The following is a 27,407-nucleotide window of genomic DNA, read 5'->3' as shown; positions in this document are numbered from 1 at the left end:
CTAACTCCTAAAACATTCAAAGTTTTGGCCTCAACCGATTTCTTTGTAAGTGAACTCCAGAGGCTCACCACTCTGGATGAATACCTTTCACCACAACTCAGTCCTAAACGGTTTACTCCTCATCCTTAAACGCTGACCCCCCCGGTTCTGACTCCCCTGGTCATTGGGAACATTCTTCCTGCATCTAAACCCATTTCGTCTTGAAAAACTAGACCTTCCAACCTTGCAAAACCAATGAGATGTGAAGTTAAATGGTTTTCCAATTCTTCAACTTTAAAATTCATACCCTTTCTTATCAAATCCTCCATAGTCTCTGTTACTCATCACTACCTCTTTCTCTGTTCCCTTTGTTTCTCTCTGTTACCTTCAGAAATCTCTGTGCTCCTCCAAATCTCTCACATTTGACATGAATCACTCCAGCATCGATGGTCTTCAGTTGCCTAGACTCCAGCCCAAGACCTGGAATGCCCTCTCTGGTTCTCTCGCCCATCTCAGGTGATTTACAGTGAGAGATAAAAAGATACATTTCAATCAGCTGATTTTGGCAAGTTACGTAACACCTCTGACAGCAGGGGAACTTAAACCAAGGTCACTACCACTGGGACACAGCGTTCCCACATTTATAGGGCATTAGTAGCATCACGCTAATGTCACTAAATTATTTGCTATGAATCCATTATCGAGATTGCAGAGTACGTGGAAATGCACGGCAAAATAGGGCTGAGTCAGCACAGCTTCGTCAAGGGGAGGTCTGACAAATCTGGTAGAATTCTTTGAGGAGGTAGTGAGCAAGTGGAAAGCCAATGGATGTGATCTATTTGAATTTCTAGAAGGCCTGTAAATAAGATAAGAGCTTGTGGTGTTAGGGGCAAGGTACTGTCATGGATAAAGGATTGGCTGATTGGCAAAAGGCAGTAAGTGCAGCTAAATAGGTCTTTTTCAGGAATATAATGTGGGAAAGTGTAAGGTCCTACACTTTGGTGGGAACAACAGAAGCATAGACTCTTTTCTAAGTGGTTAAAGGCTTTAGAAATCTGAAGGACAAAGGGACTTTGGAGTCCTAGTTCAGGATTCTCTTAAGGTTAATCTGTAGGTTCAGTTAGCGGTTAGAAAGGCAAATGCAGTGTAGGAATTTATTTCAAGAGACCTAGAAAACATGAGCAGAGATGTACTGCCAAGGCTATAAAGGCTTTGATCAGACTGCATTTGGAATATTGTGAGCAGTTCTGGGCCCTGCAACTGAGGAAGGAGGGGGTCCAGAGGAGGTTTACAAGAATGAACCCAGGGGTGAAGGGCTTGTCATGTGAGGAGTGGTTGAGCACTCTGGGTATGTACTTGAAGTTTATAAGGATGAGGGAGGATCTGATTGAAATTTACAGAATACTGAGAAGCCTGGATAGAGTGGATGTGGAGAAGATGTTTCCACCAGTAGGAGAGACTAGGCCCCGAAGGCACAGCCCCAGGGTGAAGGGGCAACACTGAGATGGGCGGAATTTCTTCAGCCAGAATGTGGGGAATATGTACAGCTCATTGCTGCAGTGGGGGCTTGGAGGCCACGTAATTTAAGGCAGAGGTAGATGGGTTCTTGATTAGGAAGGGATCAAAGGTTATGGGGAGAAGGCAGGAGAATGGGATTGAGAAACATATCGGCCATGATTGAATAGCAGAGCATGTTTGATGGGTCGAATGGCCTAATTCTGCTCCTATATCTTATGGTCTAAATTTGACATAACCTTGCATGCCTCATTGGAGTCTCAACCAACACTCACTCCTCAACCAATACCACCACAGGAGGTCCGCTGGTCCTTTCTCAGTGCTGTCTGTGGGAAGCTGCCGTGCAGCAAGCTGTCCCCTTCACTTCCTGAGTTACCACTGTGGCTAACTTCAAGTTGTACCACCTCAGCTCGGGACACTGGTGGTTTTAAAAGTTGCTAGACGAATCCAGGCCCTCCTTTTTCTTTGTCATTTTGCTTGGCCATTAACCCAACAAAAGCCTCGGACTGGAGGTGGAGAGGCAGTGTTGCAAATCTGTCAAACACTGCCGGTTTCTCTAATCTTAGGAGTCTCAAGGAAAGGGGGAATGCACATTTATATAGCACCTTTCCCATCCTCAGACTGCCCAAAGCATTCTCCAGCTAGTAAAGTATCTTTGTGAAGTGTCGCTGTGGTTGTAAACATCGGGAATATGGCAATCAATCTGTCTTGGGATGTACAAGCTAATGTCAAACACTGCAAATATAAAACAGCAAGATGAAATCCCTCCCTTGCCATGTTCATTTGCTTCAGCAGCCTTGACTCAGTTTGAGAAAGAATCACCAAATTAATTAACTTGAACGGTTAATTAAAATTGTAATAATTTCTTTTACAAAGATACATCTGTAATCACTGCTCTCCCCAGCCTATTCTGAAGCAGCTAACAGAATAGTTTTCCAGTAAGAGAACTCGATAGGATTTCCAGAACAGCTATGGAATACCTTAGCAAAGCTGCTCCCACCTCAGACGCTGTCAACTTCCCCGCCCAGCCCCATTCTCCAACTCAGTCCCTTAGTCTTTCCCACTTTCCACATTAACTGTTCCTCACTCTCTCTCGAGTGACATTGGATCTGAAATACAGAGTCTCACATGCACCAGGTTCATCCCTCTGGGAAATCAGATTGAGACTGCCAAAAAAATTACTTTACTTTAAAAGAATTACACATTCAGAGACAAAGACAGAGAAAAGAAAACAAAGGGAGATAAAGAGGCAGGGACAGATGTAATAGAGAAAGTCAGAGACAGACAGGGAGTAAGAGAGACAGACAGAGAGAGAGAAGGAAAGATGGACAGACAGAGAGAGATGGATAGAGAGAGACACGGACAGGTAGAGAGACACAGACAGAGAGAGAAAGACATGGACTGAAAGATGGGGAGCTAGGGAGAGAAAGAGAAGTGAAGAGAGATAGGTAGAGGGGCGTGAGAGAGAGCAGAAAAAGTTAGAGACAAAGAGAAAGACAGAGCAGAGGGATGGAGAGAGAGACACACACATACAGAGGAGGGAGAGAGACAGAGAAGGGGAGAAAGGAGAGAGGGAGACAGAGAAAGAGAGACAGAGAGTGTGGGGAAATGGTGGGGGAGAGGGATGGGGGGAGAAAGAGTAGAGACAGCGAGATAGAGACAGAGAGAGGGGAATGAGAGACACAGAAGAAGAGAGGCAGAGAGAGAGGGAGCGAGATGCAGAGAGAAAGAGATAGAGACACAGAGAGAGGGGGAGTGAGAGAGAAAAGAGGAAGAGAGGCAGAAAGCGGGGAGACAGAGAGAGAGGCAGAAGCGAGACAGTCAGAGAGACACAGACAGAGAGAGACAGAGGTGAGATAGGGAAAAGAGAAGAGGGGTGCAGAGAGAGAGGGGGCACAGATGGAAGAGGCAGAGCAAGAGAGGATACAGATAGAGAAGTGGGAGAGGAGAGAGAGAGGGCTGAGAGAGAGAGTGAGAGACAGAGAGAGAGAGGAGAGTTGGGGTAAGAAAGTGGGGGGAGTGCAGAGAAAGAGTGAAGCAGTGGGGGAGAAAGGAGTAAAGTGAGGGGGTGACAGAGAGACAGGAGGATAGAGCAGGACTGCAGAGCGTGAGGGGAGGTAGTGAGAGAGGGAGCTGGGAGAGACACAGATAGCTTCCGAATTCAGTAACTTGGGTTCCTCCTCCCCAGTGCCCAAGAACAGGTCTTGGCTGAGCTTACAGACCTGGCCCAGTTAGTGTAATATCTCCCTCGCTGTGTGGCTGTGGGTTTCAGTGTTGGCTGTCTACTCACCAACTGCTCACTCAGCATCGCCTGAAACCCAATCCAAACATTGGAGGGGCAGCCCAGACCCCCTGCCCAAAACAATCACAGCCCCTCCATCTGGCTTAGCCATCTGCTGGAGCCAAGCTGCCACTTGGGAGGGGGCAGGGAAACGGGGGTGGGTGGGGGGCACCAAATGGTACAGCAAGTAATGTCTGTGCCAGCCACTGGGGCACATTCATTCACTTGGCACTTTGTGCAGGAAGCACCTGGCTGGGAAATCTGGCTCGGGCTGTTTGACAAATTGGGGTCAGACCCAACGGTTGGAAGCAGACAGCCTCCCACTGCATGTAAACGGTGTCAATGCACAATGTCTGAGCTGCTCCTTATCCCAGTCCAACACCAGCCACTCTCACAGTTCCTCCAACTCAATACTGCACAAGGGCAAAGGCACAGTTTACGGAACCCTCCACAGAAACCTCTGCCTCTCGACTGATCCCAGTCCACCACCCCCATCCCCACCCCACCCCACCCCGCGCCCCGGTCTTCAGTGGTTTCTCCCTACCTCGGCATCTCCTCCACCCCAAACTGAGCTCCTGATGTCCTTCTCCTCACCAACGGCACCATGACGTCTGGAGAGCGTGCAGCCTCTCTATGTTTACTCTGACTGACACATAAATCTCAGCCAACATTTCTATCACAAAATACACCAATCTGATCCTTTAACACATTGTTGTCTGTGGGACCTTGCTGTTCGCAAACTGGCTAACACGATGCCTATAACAGCATCAACAACTAAGTCTCAAAACAGAAATCCTTCGTTGAATGTAAAATGCTTTGGGATGTCTGTTTTTTATCCACTCACGGGATGAGAGTGTCTCTGGCTAGGCCAGCATTTACTGCCCATCCCTAATTACCCAGAGAGCAGTTGAATGCCAACCATATTGCGTGAGTCTGGAGTCACATGTAGACCTGACCAAGGTAAAGATTGGCAGTTTCCTTCCCAAAAGGACATTAGTGAACCAGGTGGGTTTTTCTGACAATCAACAATGGATTCACGGGCATCTTTAGACTCTTAATTCCAGATTTTTTATTAAATTCAAATTCCACTATCTGCCATGGTGGGATTGAAACCTGGGTCCCCAGAACATGACCTGGGTCTCCGGATGAACGACAATAATACTATGCACCTCTGTATGAAAACGTTGCCCCTCAGATCCTTTTTAAAATCTTTCCCCTCTCAGCCTAAACCTATGTCCTCTAGTTTTGCACTCCCCTACCCTGGGGAAAAAGACCTTGGCTATTTCCCATATGGCAACAAATATCTGTTGACCTGGTCTCACGTCTGGTATTCCAATTGCCAGCTTGAATTTGACCATTTATTGTTCATACGAGCTTGCGATCTGTTAGAATGATCACTGAGTGACCTATCTGATTCCTAGTGATTACAATGGATTCTCCCTCCTGATTAGAGGGTGGAGAGATGGTTTCTTTGTGTCTTCCCCATTTCTTTTTTCCTAGTGGACACTCAGAGTAAGTTTAAGGTTGAGATTGATAGATTTCTGAATAACAAAGACATATGGGGTGAGTAAAAGGTTTAGAAGTGTTTAACCAGCGATGATCACAATGAACAATGGGACAGACTCAATCAGCTGAATAGCCTACTCTTGTTCAGACTCTTTGACTCCCTTGTCACTCAGAATGTGTCTCTATCTTCAATGACCCCCACCTTTACTCTGTCCAGGGCAGAGAGTTCCGCAGATTCACAACCCTAGAGAAAATAACTTTCCCCATCTCCATCTTGAAGGGGAGATCATTTGTTTGTAAATTCTGTCCCCTGGTTGCTGTCTCTCCCATGTGGGGAAACATCCTCTCAGCCTCCAGCCTGTCAAATTGCCTCAGCAGCTGATACGTTCCCCCGAGATCACCTCTCGTTTCTCTAAACCCCAACGGCCACATGTCCAACCTGTTCCACTGAGAGAGTGCAGCATTGTCAGAGGGATCACTAAATCAAAGCTTCCCTATGGAAATATAAAAGCCATCATTTGTTAATGAGGAGGGGGAGGATGGGTGTGGAGTTGGGGGGGTGAAGTTATCTCGTGTCCTAGCCAAATTTTGTCTCTCAACAAGGGATCACTAAAATAACCCAGGTCACTTTGTTCGTTGCTCTTTGTGGGATCTCGCTGAGCACGCATTGGTCCCTATATGTCACAGCAGCAGTACACCTCAGGTGCACTGCGCCTGCTCATGTTGCGCTCAGAAACACTCTGTTCTGTAAACTCCTGGTTATCACCAGCAAATACACTGCCCAGATTAACAAAACAACGGGAGTCGGTTCATTTCTAAAAATTCATTGCAACTTTGCCCAATGTCTTCTGCCGTGAAAGGTCCTGGAACAAAGGATTCCCAAAAAGTTTTGTAGCATTTGATCACAGGAGGTGCCACCAGCTCTGAATAATTGTTCAGCTTTGACAGGCAGCCTGGAAGCATAGAGAGGGACAACCTGGAATCAGGCTGAATGGCCACTCAAGCCAGACCGGGGCACAGCCTCCATTATTTACTGAACAACTCGATGACTAGAGCCATGGGCATCTTGTTTAATAGGCCTCCATTTAACCAGGGCAGGCCAAGAGGCTGGTGCCAGGGTAACCAGGCAACTGTGAGACTTTTGAAAAAAAAAATCTGTGGCTAACACTTGCATTCGCCACATCAATCAACCCATGGGGAAGCTGGCCAAAGAAACCGGATCTACCAGCGAAAGAAAAATCACACAGACAGAGGCAGAGTTGCTCTCACACAACGACATAATCTCTCAGTGTCAAGGCCCAAGGGGAATCACTAATTAATCTCCTCGGGAGTGCATCAAGTCTGAGTTCCTTCAGTGACAGGCAATGGCCTGCCAGCTGGAACTCATCACCTGAGCCCCTTAGAAACAGTGGTAGCGTCCCTAGCCCTGAACCAGAAGGTCTGGGTTCAAGTTCCACCTGTTCCAGAGATGGGGGTATAATGAAATCTCTGAACAGGTTGATGAGAAAAATAGGTTAAAAGAAAGGTTAAAATAGGTTAAAAAATTTAAAAGAAAGAAACGCAATGGCAGGGACTGTCCTGGCTGGGACTATCCTGTGACACCATGGGTAGTGGCTCTGTTTTAGTGTTCAACAAAGAACAATGTCCCTTTCCAGAGAGGCTTCCTGAGTTATTACATGATGTGGAGGTGCTGGTGTTGCACTGGGTCTGTTTCCATGCTGTACATCTCTATGACTCTATGACTCTCAGTCAAAAATCACACAAAACCAGGTTATAGTCCAACAGGTTTATTTGAAAACACTAGGTTTCAGAGCGCTAGCACCTAATGAAGGAGCAGATCTCCAGAAACTACTGTTTTCAAATAAACTCACTGGACTATAACCTGGTGTCATATGATTTTTGACCTTGCATTATTACAGAGAAAATGGTCCCCCCCACCCCCCACCACCAACACACACACACACACCCATACACAGTACCTACCCCACATACACACGGAGCATCTCACCACTTCCCCCCTCCACACATAATCTCACACACACACAGAGCATCTCCCACACACACACACAGCATCTCTCTCACACACACACACACCCACAGCATCACACCACACCCACAGCATCTCACACACATACACACACAATCTCCCACACACACAGAGCATCTCCCCCGCACACACAGACACACAAACACACAGACAGTATCTCACACACACACGCAAACACAGTACCTACCCCCCATACACAGCATCTTCCCCACCGCACACACAGCATCTCACTGCTTCCCCCATGCACATATTCTCACACACGCACACACAGTACCTACCACACACACACAGCATCTCATCGCCCTCACCCCACACACACACAAACACACACAGAATCTCACACACACACACAGCATCTCCCCCCACACACACAGACACACACACACACACACAGAGCATCTCACACACACCCACAAACAGTACCTATCTCCCACACACACAGCATCTCCACCACACACACGTGCGCATACACACACCTACACACAGTACCTAACCCCCCTCACACACACAGAGTATCACACACACAGAGTATTACTTATACATACACCAACTCTCACACACACAGCATCACACACACAGAGCATCTCACACAGGCACACATACAGCATCTCACACACACACATACACACAAACACACACAGAGTATCACACACTCTCTCTCTCTTACACATACACACACACGGTATCTCACTCACAGACAGACACACGGCATCTCCCCCTCCCCATTCCACACACACACACACACACTCACACACACAGCATCTCACCACCCCCCACACACACATACAGAGCATCACACACACATACAGCACCTCCCCCCACACACACAGACACACACACAGAGCATCTCATGCACACCCACACACAGTACCTAACCCCCCCCCACACACAGCATCTCCCTCCACCACACACACACACGTGGGCATACACACACCAACACACAGTACCTACCCCCCCCCCCCCCACACACAGCATCTCCCCCACCACACACACACACACACAGCATCTCACCGCTTCCTCCCACGCACACAATCTCACACACACGCACATACAGTACCTACCACACACACACACGTCTCATCGCCCTCACCACACACACACACGCACACACACACAGAGCATCTCCCACACGCACACAGAGCATCTCCCATGCATACAGCATCACACACACAGACACACACACACACAGGCACACACAGAGAGCATCACACACACAGACACCATCTCTCACACACACAGACACACACACACACAGCATCTCGCACATACATAAACACAATATCTCCGATATACACACACACACACACTCACACACACAGAGTATCACCCTCCCACAAATACACACACAGAGCATCTCACACACACACATTCTCATTTAGTATGTCCCCCACACACAAACTGAACCAGGCAGACAGACAACTCCATACACAGATAGAGAGAGGGAGACATGGGGCTGGAGTTGACAGGTCACTGTGCCCTCTGCTAGCTCATGCTGAAAGGCTGATGGTGAACTCCCTCCCCCCCCTCCACAGTGCTGGCTGGCCACTGCTCATGGTTCTGTAACACTGGGAGTGCTGTTAGTCACTGTAAGGTGAGATTACAGACCTTCTCTCAGGAGGATGCCCTGACTGAGAGAACTACCAGCCAATTAGATGACCAGCAGCTCTGTAGGATCGCCAGTGCCACCAGGAGTGGTGGCCATTGCTGGGATTGCAGGCAACCCCGATGTTGAGCATTTGACTGACAGTAAGTTTGAGGTCAGGGGTCTTTGCGAGGTGGGTAAGTCTGGGGGGAGCAGGGAGAGCGAGGTTCAATGAACCCGAGCGGAGGGTCAAAGGGGAAGGGATATCACCTCAAAGGGCGGGCTGTCTCCTATGGATATAGGAGACCCACAAAGGTGTCTTTCTCACCCCCTCACGTGGAGTTAAGTGTCCCCCACAGTGTCTCTCCATCCGGCTGGTGAGATACCAGCTGGAGTGGGAGAATCAACCCTTCAATCCTGTTTGAGTGGGTGAGGGGGAGGCAGTGGGTGAGGGGGGATGTGGAGGGGCTGTCGGTGTTGGCAGTGAAGTGGGTATGGGGGAGTGAGTGTAGGGGTGTGGGTGTAGAGGGAAGTGGCTGTGGGGGTGAATGTGGGGTAGTGAGGGGGAGGAATTAGTGGGTGTGGGGAAGTTGGGGGAGAGAGTACAGGGGAGTGGGTGTTGTGGCAAGTGGGTGTTGGGGGAGTGGGTGGGGGTAAAATGGGGGGAGTGGGTATAGGGGAGTGGGTGTGGGGGTGAGTGGAGGGGGTAGTGCGTGGGGGCATTAGTGGGTGTGGGGGTTGATGGTGACAGGGAACTGGGGAGGAAGTGTGTATTGGGACCAAGGTGAGGGTGGAGTTGGTGTTGGTGAAGCAGAATATCTTGGGACATGGTTGTACCAGTGCACATGGGGCACTGCATTGAGACCCTGGGTTTATGTAGAAATAACTGCAGTGATTTTTATCTGAGTAGGGATGCGGGGGGGGGGCAATAGTTCCACAATCTCCCCCAATGGAAGCTTTCCCACTTTTTCACATCAGGTGGTAGCATCGAGCTGTGATTCACACATTGAATTGAGAGAGGGAAAACTTGCATTTATGTAGCACCTTTCACAACTTCAGAACATCCCAGGTGCTTTACAGCCAGTGAAAAATGTTAGAACAATGACTACACCAGAAAAATGTTAGAAATGTGACAGCCGGCAAGTGCCTACCAATTGAAAGAAGATAATGACGACGTAATCTGTTTTTAGGGATACTGTTAGGGGAATAAATACTGGCCAAAGGTATTCGGGAGATATCTCTTGCCCTTCCAGTGCTATGGAATCTTTTACATCCCTTTTGGAGGGGGGAGGGTGTTGGGAAGAGATGACAGGGTCTCAGGCTAAGGTTGTATTCAAAACAAGCACCTCCAACAGTGCGGCACTCCCTCAGTACTGGACTGGAGTATCGGGCTAGGTTTTGTGGTCCTGAGTGTCTGTGGTTAGACTTGAACCCTTAACGTGCTGACACAGTTACAAGAACATGACTTGCTGAGGCACACAGCTGCAGAGGGATCAGGAGTGACTAAGTCTGGAATTGGGAGTTAGATAATATACACAGAGAGATGGTCTTTGCTGCTGTGAATTGATGTATCCCCATAATGGGATGGCAAGGGAAGATAAAAACTGGCTCTCTCCAGAGGTGAGGACTCTAGAACAGGACAGGTGTAGCTTTAAGGTTAAACGTGAGGACCGCAAGCAGGAAAAACCTTTCATTAAAACACAGAGGGTTGTGATGCACAGGAATGACACAGCGCTTACAACATAGGAACAGATCATTCGGCCCAACAGGAATATGCTAAGTCAAAAGGAGGAGACATCGGTGAAATAGTTAGATCACTGGATGAGTAATCTGGAGGACGTGAATCTGAATCCTATAGCAGCTGGTGGAATTTGAATTGAATGAATAAATCCGGAATACAAAGCGAGCGGTAACTATGACGATGATCATTGCTTGTTGTTTGAAGAAAAACCATCTGGTTCACTAATGCCCTTTAAGGAAGGAAAGCTGCCGCCTGGCCAACATGTCACACCAGACCCAAAGCAAGTGGCTGACTCTGAGATGGCTGAGCAAGTCACCCAGTTCAAGGGCAATTAGTGATAGGCATCAAATGCTGATCCCACATCCAGGAAAGAACGGAGAGGAAAATAATGATGGAGTTTCTGCTCCTTAACAAGCTTTCTGTCTCCATTCTTAACTAACATCACGTTCCTGTCTCACTCCTGTGTTTACCCTTAAAGGCATCAATATTATCAATCTCCACCACTCCCCGTGATCGTACACTCTACACTTACACCACTCTCAAGATGAAAGAAAATCTGTCCTGAATTCCCAACAGTGTTGAATCCCAACTGGATTCCATATTCCCTGTTTCTGCCTGAAAGTGGTGTGGAGGCAAGTTCAATGGGAATTAGATAGTTACCTGGACAGGGATGATGTGTAGGGTTATCAGGAGAACCATAGGAACTAGGAGCAGGAGTAGGCCGTCTGACCCCTCGAGCCTGCTCCACCATTCAATAAGATCATGGCTGACCTTTTCTTGGATCTAGCTCCACTTACCCGCCCTCTCACCATACCCCTTAATACCTTTATTGTTCGAAAATCTACCTATCTCTTCCTTAAAAACATTCAATGAGGCAGCCTCAACTCTCCTGCTTCACTGGGCAGGGAATTCCACAGAATCACAACCCTTTTTGGGTGAAGAGGTTGCTCCTCAAGAAACATGTGTAAGCCACGTGGACAGCTAGCACAAACACGATGGGCTGAAAGACCTCTATCTGCTCTGTAACCGTTCTCTCAATCTGCAGGGCTTCCTAAAACTGGATGTCATGACCACCACCCCTCCCATTGGGTTAGGGGGCTGTAACATAGCAAGGTTTGTGACTAGTTCTACACAGCTCCTATTGCCCTTTAAGCGTTGCCACTTCACTCTGTGGGTGTTGTCTGTCAGACAGATCATTGAGGGCCTCATGGCTGCTGTAAGAAAGTTCCTGTGGGAAGGTAAGCGTATTACTTTGTTAAAAAATACAATCCTGTGGTTTACAATCCTACCCCTCCTCACCCCACTCAATAACTCCCAGAATTACCCCACTCCCAGCTTTTTCATTCTGGGCTTATTACAAAGTCTGGCTCTTCAAAATGCGGTCAGATTGGATTCCAAGTTTGGGGAGCTGTGTCCAGTTAGATTTATCAGTGATTATTCTGCTCGCTAACAATCTCTTCACATCTATGTTATAAGACTTCCCCTTCTGCCAGTCCTCAGCCATGTCTATCCCTGTACCCTTCTCCCCCATCTCAACACCAACCCATCTCAACACCAACCCATGTGTTACACAAAGCAGATGTCCACACCCAGTCCACCCACGAGATTGTATCTCACTTCAGGCTACACCGAGCCTCCTTTAAGCAAATTACAGCCCGTTGCTGAGCAACAGACACAAATTCAAAATATGTTGCATCAATGTAACCAAAAAGAAATGCAAAATCTGATCACAAGACAGTGACACAATGACATATACAGACACAGGAAGTCGCACACACACTCACACACACACACAGACCAGATAACCATCTTCCACCCTGTTCACCAGTTCTGGACACCAGCCACCAAGCCCTTCCCCATTCCTCAGTGAGAATCTCTGGCTGACATCTCCATCAGACCCATCCTGCCTCTCTCAATTCTCACCCAAAAGCCACCTCTTTACATTCTCAGGACAGTCTGAGTGTTTTTACAGTCAATGCAATGTTTCAAGAAACCAACTCCCCACCACCTTCTAAAGGGGCAACTAGGGACGGGGCAATAAATGCTGGGCCCAGCCAGTAACGCCTTTGTTCCACGAGAAAATGTTTTTTTTTAAAAAAGCTCTTCAAAGTGTAGTCATTGTAGTGATGTAATTTAAAAGCAGCCACTGTGTGCACAGCAAGATCTCAGAAGTGTTAATACTGGCCAGATCATCTGTTTTTGGTCCCCCACCCCCACCTGGAGTGTGAACCACTCAGAACATCTCCAATAAAGAGATCCAAGGTGACCTTGGTCAAATGTCTCAATCTGAGGAGCAGGACCTCAGAGACAGGCATCCCCTCCACCCCCGCCTTGCACCGACTGGAGTGTTATCGTCTCCGAGGTGGGACTTGAACCTATGACCTTCTGCCTCAGGGGCAAGGGCATTACCTACCCAGCCGTGGTTTCACACCTGTGCCTGGTTGGAGCTAAGCGGTGTAAAATTGAGAGCTGTGTTTGGAGGAAGATTCAAATCCTATGCAAGCAAAGCGCGCTCTCATCCCTGGAACTGAAACAGATGGAGACAGACTAACCCCATGCCACTCTGCGCCTCTGGGCATCCAGTCAGCGTGAGATCCACAGCTGAGTGTTGCTGGGAGTAGGCGGTTACAATGGCTTTCACAGTCGGATAACCTGCCTATGAGGAATGGAAGGGTAGGGCAAGGTACTGGGGGTGGGAGTGGGGGTGTGGGGGGTGGTCCTCATTCAGACTCCCTCATCCAGCAGCACACCGTAGCTCAGCAAGTTCTCAGCTGGGACAGCAGAGATGGAGAAACAGAAGAAGGACAGAGACAGGGAGCTGTAGGGAGGGGTGGCGGGTTGGTCACGACCAGCCAGTTTCACATTTCCCTAGCATCTGGGATCTACCAGGTTTACCTCTGATCCACCAAAAGGGAATTGTATCTGATAAAATGATAATAGGTCCAGTTCAAGTCCCTCTCAGAAATATCTTTCAGGGTGAATTCATGGCAATGAGTATAGACATTACATAAAAATGTAGAGAAATTGGAGCAGGAGGACTTTCAGCCCTTCAATCCTCCTCTGTCATTCCATAGCATTATGGCTGACCTTCTACCTCAAACCCATCTTTCCACACAATCCCCACATCTCTTGACATCCTTAATACCCAAAAATCGTACCAATCTCAGCCTTAAATACACTCAGCGACTGAGCATCCACAGCTCTTTCGAGAATTCTGAAGATTTAGAATTCTTTGTGTGAATAAATTTCTCCTTATTTCAGTCTTAAATGACTGACCCTTTACCCTGAGACTATTCTCCACATTCTCGAACTCCCAGCCAAGATCGGTGGGGGGAACCTTCTCAACAGCTCCCTTTAAGTGTTCTAAGTGTTTCAATGAGACTCTCCCTCACATTCTGCTGAACTCCAGGGGATAATGACCTGATTGCCTCAACTTCTTCTCATGGGACCTTTCCCAGCCCCTTAGCCTCTTCCCAGAACCTCTGTTGCACTCCCTTCAGGACAGCTTTGTCCTTCCACACGTCTCAGGCTCAGTACAGCAGGAATGGCCTCAGCAATGTCCTGTATAACTGCAGTAAAAGTTTGTTACTCAGACTACATAATCTGTTTGTGAGAAAAGCTAGCAGACGATTTCTCTTCCCAAATGCTCGCTGTGACCTACATACTGTGAGAAAACGCAGTAACCCGCAGGAAGTAATAGCCGTACAATCGGTTTTCAAGTGGCATTGGGACAAATATCGATCTGGTCTTCAAAGTGGGGCAGGAGGGAGCTCCCTATAGGAGAAGCTATTTCTTGCCATCTCCCACTGCCTTGTTTTCCCATTTGCCCCCGACTCTCATTTGTCCTTTTGTGACTGTATCACCATCTGCTACTTTCTCACTTCCTGGTGCTAAGCTGTCTCTCTGGCTCCTTTTCATTTCTAATGGACTCTGCCTTGGCTCTGTGTCAGTTACTCATTCTCTTTCTGTCTTGCTCCAACTCTCTAGCATCACATCACTTAAAAAAAAATCACAGAATCTTACATTAAATCCCAGAATCCTACGTTAAATTTCAGAATCCTACGTTGCTAGAGGTGACCATTCACCTTTGTTAGCTCTTTTAAAAAGCAATCCATCTTGTCCTCCCCCTCCCTCAAACATGGAATTAAAAACTACAATCAAACCAAGATTGGTCAAATCACAGGGAGCCTGCCCACAAAGGTGTGATATGCAGGGCTTCAAAAGAATAAGGAAGCCCCCATCCAGCCCAGTTTTGTGGACAAACACAAGCTGTGTCAAAAAAAAAAGCAATGACATTAAATATGTGAAAAATGTTTTTATTTTTCAACTTGTTCAGCCTCTTACACTGGCCTTACCTTGTACAGCAAAAGCCACTGAAAAGTTTTGGGAATTAGTTCTGGAAAAACTCAAGTCATCTTCTCTTTACATCTAGAGAACCAAAGTAAAAGGGTGCAGAAGCTATGCAGCAATTATACAAAATCCTGGTTAAAACCCACATGGAGACTGTGAGCTGATTTGGCCACCACACCTTAGGAAAGATAGACTGGCCTTGGAGGGAGTACAACATAGGTTTACAAGAATGATACCAGGACTTAAGGGGTTAATTCATGAGGAGAAATTAAATAATTTGACCTATTTTCTTAGAAGCTAGAAGGTTAAGGGATGATCCAATCGAAGTCTTCAAGATATTAACAGGAAAAGACAGGGTAGATAAAGGTAAAATATTTCCATTAGTCGGGGATTCTAGAACTAGGGGCATAGTGTGAGGATTAGGGCCAGTTTGTTCAGGAGAGATGTTAGGTAGCACTTCAACACTCAAAGGGTGGTAGATGTTTGGAACTCTCTTCCACAAATGGCATTTGGGGGCTAGATCAGTTGTTAATTTTAAATCAGAGATACGTAATTTTTATGTTAAACAAGGGACAAAGGAATATGAGCCGAAGGTAAACAGAGTTTAGCCAGAATCAGCCATGAGGTCACTGAATGATGGAACAGGCTTGAGGGACTGAATGGCCTTTACTGAGTTGTCATGCTGCAGTGTGAAGTCCTTTATGTAAACAGCGGGCGGGCAGTGCTGGGTCTCCTCAGAGCTATCCACCTCCTTGACCATACTTGCAGCGTGTCACACAGAGATCTCGACACTGAATGATGGCTTGCCCATGATTCCTCATCATGGCACGCTCCAACTCAGTTAGCAGTCTGCAGCTATGACTTACCATCACTGTCACTTGGCTGAATTTGTTAATGTACCATTGGCAACAGCTGACACCATCAGAGACTCTGCTTTTCTGACTCGGACCCAGCACAATTTCACTCTATTCCCATTACTGAGAGTATCCAAAATCTGGAGCAAATTTCCATCTGGTTCCCTAATGTCCTGGAGGGGAGGGAAATGTTTGTCCTGACCCAGCCTGGCCGATACGTGACTCCAGACCCACAACAATGTGGCTGAATCTTCACTGCCCTCTGAAATGGCTGAGCTAGCCTCTCAGTTCAAGGACAATTAGGGACGGACATTAAATACTGGCCAGGCCAGTGATACCCACACCTCACAAAATTATTGTAAAATAAAAAGAGTTCCCACTCTTGACTGCTCCCTAGTGATTCCCAAGTGAAGGCGCAGAACTGGGCTCAGTTCCGGAACACGCAATGGTCCAACAGCCTGGCCATACAAAACGTCTTCAGCTCAAATGAAGAACGGGCTTGAATATACATCGAGAGACTGTGTCATGTAGGAAAGCCTTGTGCTCTTTCTCAAGCTGTCTCCAAAGCTTTGTGTCAGTGACTAAGAATTAGCAGCATCTGTCAAGAGCTAGGAACTTGGGCCATCAGCAGTGAAACAAATAATTGAGAAGAGAAGCATGTAGCTAGAGTATAGATAATGTCTGTCACGACGGAATACACTCAAGGGAATGGATGGCCTGGTTTTTTGTGTGACAAACTATGATAGTGACCTTGAGATTTTGAACTTTCCAATGTTCCAAAGCAGGGGATCGTGCTCCTGCACAAGACTTGGGTTCCATCCAGAGAGCCCATTCTGAGGATGTCAGAAAATACATTTCCAGGCAAGGTACAATTACAGAAGCTGGGGGTTTTTTTTCTTGGAGTAAAGGAGGCTGATGGAAGGTGCAGGAGGTGTACAAAATTTGAATAAGATGGACAAAGAAAAGGAGTTCACAAGCACTAGAGGGTTTAAAATCTTGGGTGTGAGCGGCCGTGAGGAAGAACACATTAACGCAGCAAGTGATAATGACCCAGAACTCACTGCCTATACAACAGGCTTGGCACCAAGGCAATGATTTCAAAAGAAATTGGTTAGACACTTGAAGAAAATAAAGCCCAAGGCCACAGGGATACATAAGGAGCCATAAGGAACCAAGCGGTTCTGTATAGCTAGAGGCTAAGGCATGTGGTAAGGTGAATGGCAGAGGGGCCTCAAAGGACATTATGGCCAACTCTTGCTTTTACTCCATATGTTCTTAAACAGCCGCTCAGCTTAGTGTTAGCTTTCTGATGATTCATCTCAAATTCCTGAAGACACCACAAATGGACAATCTGCACCATCAGTCTCCTTTATTCTCCTATTACAGCTTCTCAGTGAAGGAGAAAACAAAATGGTACTTTGAGAGGCTTTTCCGGTCTTTAGCCCTTTATGATTAGGATTAAGGTTAGGGATAAGGTAAGGTTTAGGGTAGGGATAAGGATTAAGGTGAGGGTAAGGGTTGGGTTGGGATTAGGTTAGAGTTAGGAATAGGGTTAGGGTAAGGGTTAGGGTTTGGTAAGGCTAAGGTTTAGGAAGGGTAAAAGTAAGGCTAAGGGTTAGAGTTAGGTTAAGGGTTAGCGTTAGGGTTAGGATTAGGATTAGGTTAGGGTCAGGGTAATGGTCAGGGTTAGGTTTAGGATTAGGGTTAGAGTAAGGGTTAGGATTAGGATTAGGTTAGGGTAAGGGTTAAGATAAGGATAAGGGTGAGGGTAAAGGTTAGTATAAGGGTTATGGTTAAGTTAAGGTTTAGTGTTATGGTAAGGGTTAGGGTTAGGATAAGGTTAGGGTAAGGATTAAGGTAAGGGTACACAGGTGCCTGTGATTGGTAGATCATACACACAGTGCACCATATCTACCACACTGTGCTTGAACTTTTGAGAGGGGCTTGAGGAGGGGTTGCCAATTCATCAAAGATAATCCCTGGTGTCTCCAGAAGATTTCAAGCAACAGCCAGCAGAAAGGTCACAGGATGTGTGGTTTCTGCATGTGTCTCAGTCCCTTGGAACAGAAGTAATGCTTGTTCACAGGAAGAGCTGGCACAAGGAGTCCTTTAACATGGGGAGGCGACTGCATTCCATGGTTCTGGCTGAGCAGGACACACTTCCACAGTCACCACCTACCGTGGACCCATCAAAAGGGCTTACAACGCGTCAATCAACCTCTTTGGCAACAATAAGATGCTTTTTCTAAAAGAGATGTGAACTTGGAGGTTCTGGTGCAGAGATAGGGACACTACCCACTGCGCTACTAGACCTCCTAATGGTTTCCTCACATACTTGTGTTCATTGGTCACTGAAATGGGGGAAATGATTTGATCGAGGGTTTGAAATCAAGAAGGGGACAGAAGCAGTAATGAAGAGAAATTCCTTCCCAAGGCTGAGGGGTTAATAGCCAGAGGGACACAGATTTGAGGTGAAGTGGCAACAGGATGAGGAATGAGTGGTTGGGATCTCCAATGCACTGTGGTACATATTCAAGTCACCCTCAAATGAGAATTGGATATAAATACTCGAAAGAGCAAAGATTGCATGGGTGGGGGAGCTGACTGTGGTAAGAAAGAGCAAGCAAAGATCTGATGGGCCAAATGGCCTCATTTGTTACCTTTCTATTCTATGGTTTTAAAATGTTGTTTGACTGGTTGGGGTAGGAAGGTATTGTCATAAAAACTCAACAAGTGCACCCAGGAAGAGTTGGCAAAACCACGCCCGAGGGCTCTTGGGAATTAGGGAGAACTGGTCCTGAGCCAACAGATTGTGGGCTAAAGCACCTTTTCAGATATTTGAGTACATTGTCATGCATGACACACCCAGGAGAAAAGTAGCAAAGCAAGGCCCTCTCACATGGATCCCGTGGCTACTGTTTCAAAGAAGCAAGCTTGGGCAGGACTTATTGCCCTTTCCAGCAATTGTCCCTTAACTAATTCTCAAAGCAGATAGTGCACTGATTGATGCTTCTGCCATTTGTGGAAGCTTTCTGCACATAAATCAGCTGTTTTGCTTCCTATGACAGTGACAACATTCTAACCTCTGAGGGCGTGGAATTTGCAGGTTATTGCTCAGATCATTTAAACGTGTGATATGTCTAAGAACAGAAACTCCCTCTGCCTTTAACCAAGCGATGTTTGCAGACTTATGAACTAATCCACATGGACTAATCCTTATGAACTAATGTCATTAATCACTGAAGTTTGGAATGAAATCCCAAATAATTTGCATCCAATCACTAAATTTCTCAGTGTGTTGGGGTGGGGAGGTTTAACATTGACCAGAAGGCCTATCAGCACAGCCATATAAATACATAGTGGATACAACAGCAGGTCAGAGGCTAGGAATACCTCAGTGAGTAACTTACCTCCTGAATCCGCAAAGCCTGTCCACCATCTGCAAGGCACAAGGCAGGAGTGTTATGGAATACTCCCCACTTGCCTGGATGAGTGCAGCTCCAACAACACTTGAGAAGCTTGACACCATCCAGGGCAAAGCAGCCCATTTGATTGGCACTGCATTCACTCTCTTCACCATTGATGCCCAGACCACACTACATACCATCTACAGAAATTTCTGTACTGCAGAAATTCACCAAGGCTCCTTCCAGCCTGTGACCTGTACCATCTAGAGGGGCAAAGACAGCAGATACATGGGAACAAGTTCCCCTCCAAGCCACTCACTATCCTGACTTTGTCATATATCATCGTTCCTTTCTTACAGCTGGGTCAAAAACCTGGAACTCCCTCCCTAGCTCTGGCTTTAGCCTTCCCAATATTAAATTGCAGAAATTTCTGTTCTTCCAGTAAAGCATGAAACATGAGCAGAATTATTGAAGGTGCAAATGGAGGAGGCCCAGAGAGATGAGTTAGGACCTTCCTCTCAGTTTCCCTTCAAGAGACGGCAAACCATTTCTACATGAAGACACGGAACAATCCCGGCACTGATATTCTCCTCATGCTCCTGACTTACTCGAGCCCTTGCTTAGAGTTCAGCCACAGAGATGGGTGAGCAGCTCTGATTCAGTGACAACTACCCAGATAGGTTAACCTCAAATGGATCCATCTGGTTATAGATGGTAGGTCATAAACCCCAAAGGCACGGTGCCTGCTCATTCCAGGCAGTGGAGTATCAACCAATGGCCAGTAGCCCTGGTCAGGGAGAGGAACAGATACTTTGCTCGGCATTATTCTAGTCTTTCTGTTTTAAAGGCTTGTTGCAGAGGCAGGGGACTCCAGGTCCAAGCTCTGGCCCAGCACGGTGCAATTCTGGCCAGCCAGTGTTGAGGGAGTGCAGCACTGCCAACGATGCAGCTCTTTACTGAGAAATGCTCTCCACTCTCTTGGGTGGATATAACTTCCTACATGTTACAACAGCGATTACATCCCATCATAATACTTCATTGACTGGAAACCGTTCTGGGATGTTTTGAGGGCGCAAAAGGTGCTGTAGAAATGTGAAACTATCTCTCTGACTTGCCTTGAAAAATTACTGGAGTGGGCCCCCTTTGCACATTTTGCTAACAAAGTGCAGTTATTAGCCAATTTGTGACAGATTTGTTACAAGATAACAAGCAGGTAATCTATTCTGGAGGACATGTGGCAGAACTCCCTGCTCTCCTTTGAACGAGTACCACAGAATCTTTTCTGTCTCCATGATTAAGGTAGACAGAGCCTCAATTTACCATCTCAACAGTTGGTGTTGCTAACAATGTGACAATCCCTCAGTATTGCACTGGGGGAGGGTCACATTGATCCAAGGCTCATTCCTGTGACTGTCATTTAAAATATGCTAACACTAAGGTGAGAAGGGCAAATTTCCAAGGAGATGTGAGGGGCAAGTTGGGTTGGCAGATACACCAAGGGCACATGAAAATGCAAGGAATGGAGGGGTCTGGACCAAGGACAGGGAGAAGGGATTCATTTAATTTGGTGTCATGTTTGGCACAACATCGTGGGCCCGTTTCTATGCTGTAGTGTTCTAGGTCCTATGCACAACACACACACAAGTCACTCTTGTGAACTGAAATGTTAGAAGTCAACATTTCAGCTTCCCCTCTAGAAAGAGAATTCAACCCACAAAGTGGAAAATCTCGTGTAGATTGTTGAGGGATGGTGCAACAGGTTGTGGGAAATATTGCAACTGAAATGCAACAGGTCTTTATAAAGAACAATGGGTCGATCCCTCCCACATCTTGCTGGACAATCAATGAGCCCACACCACCAGCCGGCACTCCTTGTCTGGCTCAGCCCCACACTGCCCTCTAGCACAAAGACGGGGAGGTGCAGCCTCTGCAAGGTACAGAGTCGTGAGTTTCCAAATGAAGGTATACACTAAAATAAGATGAGATCTGTTTAATTAATAAAAAAGAAACATGCTGACCAACAGTGCACTAGTGTATTTGAAAGAATAGCACTGTCTGATAAATGCATAGAATCCCATCTGACACTAACAAATACAAATTAGTCAAAGCATGAACAGTATGCATGTAAGGCAATTTGCATATCAGACTGAATTATTTGCATAGAACTAGCCATTTGGCCCAACTAGTCCATGCTAGTGTCTACATTCCACATGACTCTCCTCTCCCCCCTATCAGAAACTCCATCCTTTGCTCCATCCAGTGTTTAGCTAATGTTCCCTTAGGTTAACCTGCAATGTTCTCCTGACTTGTGGGGAGATGGTCCAATCTGGAGAAGAGTCTGCAAAAGTACCAGCTATTTTGAGCATTGACAGGCCCTGATGGAGGCCCAACAGTGGAAGGAGCCAGTGAGAATCCCAGCATCCAACCAACCAGAACTCATGAAACATCAATGTGCAGAAGGATGTATGGCACTTGCCTTTGGGGATTGTGGGTCCTGCAGTACTGAGTTCCACATTCTAATGTCTTTCAGGACAGAGACGTTTCTCCTGAATACACTACGGTACTTATTGTTGACTAGCTTTTATTATTAGTGACTTGTCTTGGTTTCCACTTACAAGCCCCCATACAGTTTTAAAACCTTCAATCAGGACTCCTCTCAGACTTCTGGTTCTTTGGAAATGAGCCCCAGACTGTTTCACCTTTCCTGAAGGGATCCTTTATGTTCTGGTATCATCCTGAGCTTGATTGCAACATGAACACCAGAGCTGTACTCAGTGGGAAACCCCAGTGTGGTACTGCACCAATTCAGAACAATCAGGTGCAGTCTAATTGAGAATTACCTTTTCTTTCCAAGTTCCAATCTTACTTTCGGTTTTCCTCTTGTTTTTTTCTGCTTTCCCGGGGAGACAGCTGTTTATTCTTCTGTCATTCAACACCTCCTCTAATTACATCTTTTGTCACTGTTTGCCACCTCTTTTGTCATTAATCTCTCCTGCTTTCAATCCAATAGGAGACTTTTCCCTTTGCTCTAAGAATCAGAGAAAGATTATGGCGCTTGAGTCTGCACCAGGTAAGAAATGAGCCTCCCAACCTAATCAATCTCATTTGTCAGCATTTGGTCTGCAGGGAGGGGATGGTCTGATGATATTATCCCTCATCTAATAATTCAGAGACCTAGGTTCAAATTCCACCGTAGCAAATAGTGGCATTTCAATTCAATCACTAACAGAACCATTGTCTGGTAAACCCTATCTGGTTCTCTAATGTCCTTTACAAAGGCAAACCTACATGTGACTCCAGACCTACAGCAAACTGGTCTGACCTCTGGGCAATTAGGGATGGGCAATAATTGCTGTCTTGGAAAAGCACAGCATGTCAGGCAGCATCCAAGGAGCAGCAGAATCAATGTTTCAAGCGTAAGCCCTTCATTAGAATTCCTGATGAAGGGCTTACACCCAAAACATCGATTCTCCTGCTTCTTGGGTGCTGCCTGACCTGCTGTGCTTTTTCAGCACCACACCCTCGACTCTGATCTCCAGCATCTGCAGTCCTCACTTTCTCCAATAATTGCTGTCCTGGCCAGTGATACCTACATCCTATGAATGAAGTTTTAAAAACACTCCAGGTTACAGTACACGTACTGACTTTTAAATAATTTGGTTCTTATTAAGCCTCTACTACCTTTTCAGGCAGGGGGTTGCAAAAGCCTAACCACCCAATGGGTGAAAAATTGTCTCCTCATCTCTATTCTAATTTTTTAACTAAAATATTTCAACTAATCACTTTAAATCCATGCCTCCTAGTCACTGATCTCCCGGTCAAGGTCAACCTGCCCTTCCTATCCACTTTATGCACAACCTTCACAAATTTGTGCATCTCTTTGTGCATCTCTTTTTGCACCTTCCGTCCTCTCATTGTGCCTGCGTAAAACCTTATACATTTCTAACTTTGCCCCGTTTGGATGAAACCTGAAACGTTAACTCTTGCTTCTCTCTCCATGGATGCTGCCAGGTGTTTGCAATATTTTCTGTGTCTCCTGACCCAGTAATGAGCAGCTTGCCAAACTGCTGCTCAATACAAGCTGGGTGCTCCTCCCCTCATACAGTGCACCCTGCTGATGTTTAACCCCAGCATTACACCACGCAGACTCCGCACAGCAGGCTGTTCAATCCGAGGATAGTCTCAGAGCAACCAGAACACAAAATACTGTAGACTGAAAGGGAATCTGAAAATACTGGGATTACTAATCAAGTCTGGCAGCATCTGTGGAGAGACAGAGAGAGAGAGAGAAAAAGACAGAGACAGAGAAAAAGACAGTTAAAGTTTCATCTGAACTGACACATGCTCTGATTCTCTTTATCCACACATGCTACTCAAGACCAGTTGAGTTTCTGTTTCAATAAGAGTTACCATCCTGTTCAGACAGCCAACGATTATTGCAGGGAGACAGGTGGCAGTAAAATGGAATTGAGGCCACAAATGGACCAGGCCTCATCCAATTGTGATTGATTTTACTGAATTGTGGAGCAGGTTTGACAGGCTGAAAGGAATACTCTGTCCTTATTTATTATGCTCTGTTGTACGCTGAGTGGGCAATTTGGACATACGAAGACTCTCAGGGCTCCTATCATTGCAATACTCGGTGACTAGGATTTTGGAGATTAAACCCACTATGGAGGTGGTGGCAGCACAGTGACAATGCCCCTCCAGAGACCCCAGGTTAATACTCTAGAAACATGGGCTCAAATCTCACCATGGCACAAGAATCTTTAATTCAGTTCCGAAATCTGGAATTAAAACCAGTCACATTAATGGTGACCACATCGATTGTCATAAAAGTCTCATTTGGTTTAGGGAAATCTGCTCTCTACCTGGTCTAGCCTACACGTGACTCCAGACCCACAATAATGTGATTGATTGCCCTGTTAACTGCCCTCTGAAGTGGCAAAGCAAACCACTCAGTTGCAGGGCAATTAGGGATGGGAAACAGCCATACCTCACAAAGCTGTACAGAACAAAATCTCTGGTCTGGAGACATAAAATCCCAGGCTGATAATTCCATAAAGTTTAAGTACACAGCAACTGGATTTGCATATCAGACTGCAAAATCCGAGCTAACTCAGCAGGTGAAACAGCTGTTAAAGAGTATACCTGAAGTAGAAGGAGACATCGTATGGAGAGATAGAAACAGGAGGAGGCTAATATCCAGGCATAAATACCAGTCCAGACTGTGCCTTACTCACAGAGGAGCCGAACACAGCTGTAACCCTCCAATGAGGTTATTAGCCAGTGAGTAAACCATCATTTCCTCACCAATTCTGTTGTCAAGGTGAAAATAACGAATCTTAAACCTGCTGTCACCTTCGAAATTATTTCTACGCCTGACATTTCAAAGTTGTTTCTAGTGTGCATTCAAAACTATTCCCCAATGATTTGAATTTTAAAAAATACGAACTCGCCAAAGTGAGCTTAAAATTTGAATAATTGAAATGAAGCAGCTGGAAGAGGCGAGGGCTGGAAGGGATCGTTTTAAATGAAACTCTAAAATAAAAGTTACTGGGTTTACATTTTTAAAAAAAGCAAGAAATAAAATATACGCTGGCAAAGCAGAGCTACAAAACAGCGGCCAGGAGAAGCGCGTGTATGTGTGCAAGGGGAGACTCGGGGGCGCGCAGGGAGCGCGGAAGCGCGCCTGACAGTCCCTCAGGATAAGCGGGGAAGCACCATCATTTGTTCCCTGTCTCTTTTGGGGTGTGGGGGCAGGTTTCTGAGAGCTAGGTGCTCCCTCAGTGTTGGGAGGCTACAGGACCCTCAGTCCTCACGGCCGGCCGGGTTCTTTGCCCTGGGTAAACCGATACACCCACATTTTCACAACTAAACCCAAGTCATTCCGGGCAAAGCCAGCGAGTTGATGCGAGCATCACTTCTTCATCCCTCTCCGTGAGCTTACAGGAAAAGCAGTTTCCTACTACCCGACACCAACCCCCAAAAAACCCCACCAGGCTCAGACCTCAGGCAACGTGCAACCTAATACATGAAACAAAATGAAACTTAATTGCAATTTCCACAGACAGACAACAATAAAGGGATACCTCAGAGAACAAGGGGCGAGCAAATCCAACGCACTCTCTCCGCCCCAGCCCCCGTTATTAAGAAACATGTTCAAATTCTTTCGCAAATCAAAAACATCACCGCTTCCGCCCCCCAAGCCCCGACTCCACCAGGTAAAAGAGCAGAAAGCAGCTGTAACGTTTACCAGATCGCCCGGCGGAGGTTTCTAACGGTGTACAGCGACAAAAAGAAATCATCGCTTTTTTAAAAAAAAATGTAAGACAAAGGAACAAATTCTGCGGTGCAACTTTGACAGTGTCTGGTAACTTCAGCTCCGCTGCCAACCCCTCGGTTCGCAGTCTGGATATTCAGAAATAGCCCTGGGCTTTCCTGTCTAACAGCTAAAAGCAGATTAATCGGTCACTTCCCCAGCCCGGGTCAAACCTGATCCCATCCGATTTAAGTGTTCCAGATAAGCTTCGGTAAATACAGAGAATGCCTTTTGTTTAGATATTGCTGCTGCGTTCTCTTATTGTTCTCTTTGCAATTCCTTCGATGGGAGTTTACGCAGCTACCTCAATTCCTCCGAACCCTTTCTCGGGGTTACTCAGAGAAGCTTTTCAATGTCAAACTCCCGTTTGCCCGTGTGACATTTTACTCGTCAGAGCAGCCCTTGTCTTTTGTGCACTCGGCTTGCTTAGCCACCTGGATGCATCCTCTCCAACTGCACTTCACTCGCAATCGCCAGGACCGTTCTCAGGGTCAATTTCATGCTCTCAGCCACTCTCTCCAAGGAACACCAAACCTTCCCCCCCCCCCCCACAAAAAAAAACCTCCTGATTTCCAAGAGGAATAAAAACTTAATGTAATCACATTCGGCCCAATTTCCGCTTCTAGCCTCAGATTCCCAAGTACTTTGTCTCTTTCTCTCCCACTTTGTAGAGTGTCTGCTATTTATTGCACTTACAGGGTGTTGAGGTTGAGATGGGGAAGGGAGGGAGGGATGGGTGGATGGAGGCAGACACTGGGTCTGGGATGGGGGGGGGGGGGTGTGGGTGGGTGTTAAGTCAGAATAAGATCGGTACTTAACTATCTGCAGAGATGCTGGAGGCAGAGGTCCAAGCACTCGCCCTCCAGCTCCTCCTCGGTGATGTGGTTGGAGACCGGCCGGAGGGGTACAGGGTCTTCCTCGCCGAAGGGGCCCCGGAATTGGCGCAGCAGCAGCTCCAGGAACCTGCGGAAGGCGCTCTCCTCGTTGGCCGACGCTGCCATCGCTTCGCATTCCCGGAGCCCCCGAGCGGATCCGCAGCAGCAGCCGGCTCACCCGGGCAGAGCGGAGCACAGAGACAAGAGAGAGAGAGAGAGAGAGAGGCAGGATCGGGGGGGCGTGCGCGCTCCCGACCCCCGGCGTGCGCGCCACACCACCTTCTGCCCACCCACCCCCCGTGCACACATACACGCGCCCCATCCACTGCCGCGCGCCCCATTCTAATCCACTAAAGCACGCGCACGAGCATTCGTCGATGCGCGTTCGCGTCTGCGTCTCTTTCCACAGTGCGCGTTCACGATCTAACCCACAGCATCACCCATACACTGTAATGTACATATATGCGTGAGCATGTGCATCGCCCTTACACATGCGTGTGCACATGTACAGTGTTGTACAGTCTCGCCCTCAGACACATGTACGGTCTCCAGCATAGTCACTCGTGTACACCTGTACAGTCGTGCGTATACACTCATGTATACATGTCAGTCTCTGCCATAGACGTGGATGTACATGTGTACATTCTCACGCACAGACACTGTTGCATACATGTACACTCTCACCCAAAGACACACACGTTTACAGTCTTGTCCACAGACACACATGCAAACATGTACAGTCTCACCTAGAGACACACATGTGCAGATGTAGTTTCACCATTGACAATCATGTGCCCATGTAGATCTTGCCCACAGACGCACATCTGTGCAGTCTTGCTATTGCCTCACCCATAGACACATGTGGCAGATGTACAGTCTGCTACATAGACATTCACTACATCTGAATATTCTCCCCATGGATATGTGTGGACACATACACAGTCTCCC

General features: G+C 46.9%; 1 protein-coding gene across 1 annotated transcript in view; it reads right to left on the bottom strand.

Moving 5' to 3' along the window:
- ppm1e (protein phosphatase, Mg2+/Mn2+ dependent, 1E) overlaps positions 1-26,684 on the bottom strand; it is a 136,369-nt gene extending 109,685 nt beyond the window's left edge. The window contains exon 1 of the mRNA XM_043718162.2: positions 26,404-26,684. Within this exon, the coding sequence (XP_043574097.1) occupies positions 26,404-26,585 (182 nt within the window). The 5' untranslated portion in view covers positions 26,586-26,684. The remainder of the gene's footprint in view (positions 1-26,403) is intronic.
- Positions 26,685-27,407: the final 723 nt, after the last annotated feature.

Source organism: Chiloscyllium plagiosum, unplaced genomic scaffold (assembly GCF_037043375.1).
Source record: "Chiloscyllium plagiosum isolate Xiang-an unplaced genomic scaffold, Cpla_swu_hap1 HiC_scaffold_31, whole genome shotgun sequence".
NCBI lineage: Eukaryota > Metazoa > Chordata > Chondrichthyes > Orectolobiformes > Hemiscylliidae > Chiloscyllium > Chiloscyllium plagiosum.
The sequence above is the reverse complement of the archived record's forward strand: the minus strand, read 5'-3'. Positions and strand labels throughout refer to the sequence as shown.